Raw genomic sequence first — 3,631 nt, forward strand, 5'->3', positions numbered from 1 at the left:
CCACAGTATCCTACAGCTGCTGTAAACTGTGAGTAGGGGCTCACACCTATAATCCCAGCACTCGGGAAGAAGAGACACATGGGATCTCTGTGAGTTCCAGGCCAGTCTGGTCTACATACTCAGAAAGAAAAGAAAGCTGCAATGGCTCTCTAAGGATGAACTGGACAGTCAGGGGTAGTCACCCTGATCTCAGTGACCTCACAAGTCATTTCTGTCACTGTTCCCCAGATTATCTGAAGACCTCATATGATTCCCATTCAGCACATAGACATGGGACACAGAACAGAGCTGCAGGCATTTATTAGAATCAGCCTAAGAGAGTACAGGATGAGGGCACAGGTGTCAGGAATCCAACTTCAGGAGAAAAAGAAGACAGGTCAGCAAGATGGCACTTGGATCAGACACATTGCAAAGATGGGTTGGCTATAAACCATTAACTTCTAATGGATATTTGACTGGTTAAGAAAATCTTGAATTTTCTTTAAGAGGTCATTGCCATAGTATTTCTTGCATTCTGGGCTTAAGTATAGAGATAACTGAAAAAAAAAAAAAGAGACAGACATGGAGAGAGCTGGCTACAGGCAAGGTGCAGGAGCTCAGCAGGCTCCCCAAGAACACACAGATACTGCTCCCCATCCACAGGAAATAAAATCCCCTGCAATGATTCAGTTCTCCAGCAACAGACTCTGCCTCAAGGGAACTGGAGCCCACCCACAGCCTTCAGGAGGAAGCCTGAAAGCTGCCGTCGCCAGGCAGGGAAGAAGGGAGAAGGTTTTGGAAGGCATGAAGGAGTCTAAGTCTACAGGGAGGACAAGATAGCTGAGTATGAGTTTGGTGATGTCTCCCATACCTGAGGACGTCTCCCCAGGCACATTGGCTGTGTGGCCATATTCAAAATATTTCCCCCGTGTGAGCTTTTTAGGAGAAATTCCTTTTTAGATAGCACTGTGGTTTTGAAGGATCTGACATTCAACTAAAATACTTTTGGAAACACTGTGAGAGCTACACTGTTCAAAATATACATCTCTGCAATCCTGTTGTGCTTGAAAGAAGAGACATCAGATGACAGCTGTGGTGATCAGCTGCAGGCACTCTCTGGGGTGGGTGTGGCATTTCAGACATTAAGGGAGGTTCAGGCTGTAGCTCAGATGATGCCAGTGGAAGGGGGGCTCCATCTGAGGCAGGGGAGTAGAGTCAAGGGAAGTTCCAAAGAAGTCACTGGCCAGCCAGTAGAAAAAAGTTTCAGGCATCTTACTATAGACCTGTGGGTACCATACCTGTGCATAGGCCAGACCAAGGACTCCCCTGTTCCTATTATGGGTGAGAATCCCATGTTTACCCAGCATGTGGCAGTGAATAGCAGGAACATGCATGGAACTGACTGGATGTGTACCTGGCATGCTGCTTTGACATGTACTAGGGTGGGCAAGGGTTTGACCTCTCAGTTACAGGTCACCTGACATTGTATTAATGGTCGCATTGATCATTTGTACAAAGCCTTCCACCATTTGCTACATGGTCAAGTGGGATTAGGGAGGACATTACCATAATTTGGGGATTCAGAATTATGGTTTTTTGTCCTTCCTCACGAAAGCAATCCTGGATTTTTTCAAAGGCCACCCTTTCAGCTACAGTAGCATAAAACTGTGAAAGGTCACCATGCAGGAAGGTCCTCCTTAGAGTAAGTATTGCTCCGTAAGTTCTGGCAAAAGAAAGGCATGCTTCCGCTGCAAACACAGACAGAAAAGCATCATTAAAATACCACAGACTGACAGAAACAGAGGCTCAATATTCCTTGACACATCTATAAATACCTTAACTGACATTTCCAATAGCCCTACTCTCACAAAGGCAGTAGCCTCACAGATACAACATGGATTCCATGAGACACACACTTCACATGAGTGGACAGACCTGCATATCTGAACTTCAGGAAGCCCCACTCTTGCCTCTCCTTCAACTGTGCTTATAAGGGCCCTTCATCATGAGACTCATCACCAGCACACCTCTGTCTCCCCATCTCACCCACCCCAAATGTTGTAACCCAGAACTGAAAGCATCAACCCTCTTCTGCAGTTCCTTGCCAGTGGCCTCCCAGGAACCCCTAGGTCTGTCTCAGGGCCCCACTTAGAGATCTACATGGAACTGAGATGGGTTAAGCAAGGGTCACACTCTCACTTGTCTGGAAGCCCAGCTCTCCAATCACCAGCAAGGCCAGCAGAAGAAGTGTCCCCTTCATGGTGGAGAGTGCTAAATGCTCTTCTCAAAGCAAATCCTCTTCCTTATAAAACATTATCACCCTGAGCCGAGCAAACTCCACCCCCCAAACCTGTCTTCAGGAGCTCCAAACACCTTTGGGCAAGAACCTAGCACCTGTGGACACCTTCCCTTGCATACAGGAGGAAGATGGGAGCCCCTCCCACTCTGAGGAACAAACATCCTGAGACAGTCTGATGTCATTAGTTTCTGGAGAGTTGTTTGTTCCTTGCCAAAGAGGGGTTAGAACTGACCTTTGTCAGCAGCCCGAGTGCTGAGCCAAACGCCCTGTGGTCCTGTTCCACCTGTCAACTCTGCTTCCCGATCACACTCCTCACCTCTCCTGGCTAAAGCATGTCCTTTCCAAGTTTGGACAGGAAGGTACAGGGGTCAAGGAGCGTCTCTGTCTCTGTGGGGATCCAACAACCCAAAACACTCGATGTGCCTGAGGTCAAGGCCTGAGCAGACGTGTGTATTTCTGGGTTCTTGTGGGGCCGCTTGAACATATTATCTGTTGAGGCCTTTGAAATCAATTCGTGAGGACATGGAAGGAACATCTAGGTCTCCATGACTCTCAGGAATGGTAGTTCCCAGATATTTGGCCACGTGGGTATCCTCAGGGCCTAGTGATGGTTTTCTACCAAAAAGTCTGCTTCACTCCACAGTAGCTCATTCCTGTTGTCCTCCTCACCTTGCCCCCTCCCAACTCTGTCAGGAACCATGTCTCAAAGGATCCATGTGCTGAGAGCAGTGAGTGGTAGAGTGAGGGATTCACCCTAGTACATGAACTCTCAGTGTCCACAACCCCACAGACTACTGTGGACTGCCTGGCTGAAACTACACTGCTCCACATGTCACAGGCAGTGCTGTGTGTAAGCTGTCTCAAGTTCAGATCAACCTACTTATCCTAAGGAAGACATTTTCAGCACCAATAAGATTGTCATCTGGGTATTGCACTATTCGTTTCTTGAAACAGGAAGCTCTTAAATTCACGCTCAGCCTGCTTGAGGTGTGTGATGGTTAATCTTGATAATAATCCATAATCATCCTGACTGTGTTGAGAGTTGCCATAAAAACAAGGCCCTGTAAGGAATTTTTTTATACATGGTCAATTGATGTGAATAGACTGACTTTCTTATTGCAGTGTGAACTATGGTCATAGACAAGGCGGAAAGGGAAAAACCAGCTGAGCACAACCATTTGTGCCTCTGTTTCTTGATTGTAGATGTGACCAACCACCCAAGTTCCTTCACTGTGCCTAGTTCACCATGATGGACTGTGTCTCTTCAAACTGAGAGCATAATGGTGCTTCTCTCCTGGCATTTTGTCACTAGTTCCCTAAGACAGTGGTACAGTATTGTTTTTAGCATGTGCA

General features: G+C 47.0%; 1 protein-coding gene across 1 annotated transcript; it reads right to left on the reverse strand.

Annotated features, from left to right (window-relative positions):
* Window positions 1–271: 271 nt before the first annotated feature.
* Window positions 272–2,260, reverse strand: Scgb2b26 (secretoglobin, family 2B, member 26). Its single transcript, NM_178308.2, has 3 exons — window positions 2,179–2,260; window positions 1,546–1,727; window positions 272–536 (listed from the first exon to the last, which is right to left on the reverse strand). The coding sequence occupies exons 1-3, from the start codon at window positions 2,237–2,239 to the stop codon at window positions 441–443; spliced, it is 339 nt and encodes a 112-aa protein (NP_840093.1). The 5' UTR covers window positions 2,240–2,260; the 3' UTR covers window positions 272–440.
* Between the last annotated feature and the right edge of the window lie 1,371 nt (window positions 2,261–3,631).

The sequence above is a fragment of the Mus musculus genome, chromosome 7, assembly GCF_000001635.26.
Source record: "Mus musculus strain C57BL/6J chromosome 7, GRCm38.p6 C57BL/6J".
NCBI lineage: Eukaryota > Metazoa > Chordata > Mammalia > Rodentia > Muridae > Mus > Mus musculus.

What these genes read in the sequence shown, in the direction of transcription:
- Scgb2b26 (NM_178308.2), bottom strand. Translation starts at nt 2,239, where the DNA reads ATGAAGGGGACACTTCTTCTGCTGGCCTTGCTGGTGATTGGAGAGCTG. An exon ending in AGAGCTGGGCTTCCAGACAA is followed by an intron (nt 1,728 to 2,178) that starts GTGAGAGTGTGA and finishes CTGTGTTTGCAG; the next exon opens with CGGAAGCATGCCTTTCTTTT. An exon ending in TTCTGAATCCCCAAATTATG is followed by an intron (nt 537 to 1,545) that starts GTAATGTCCTCC and finishes TTTTTTTTTCAG; the next exon opens with TTATCTCTATACTTAAGCCC.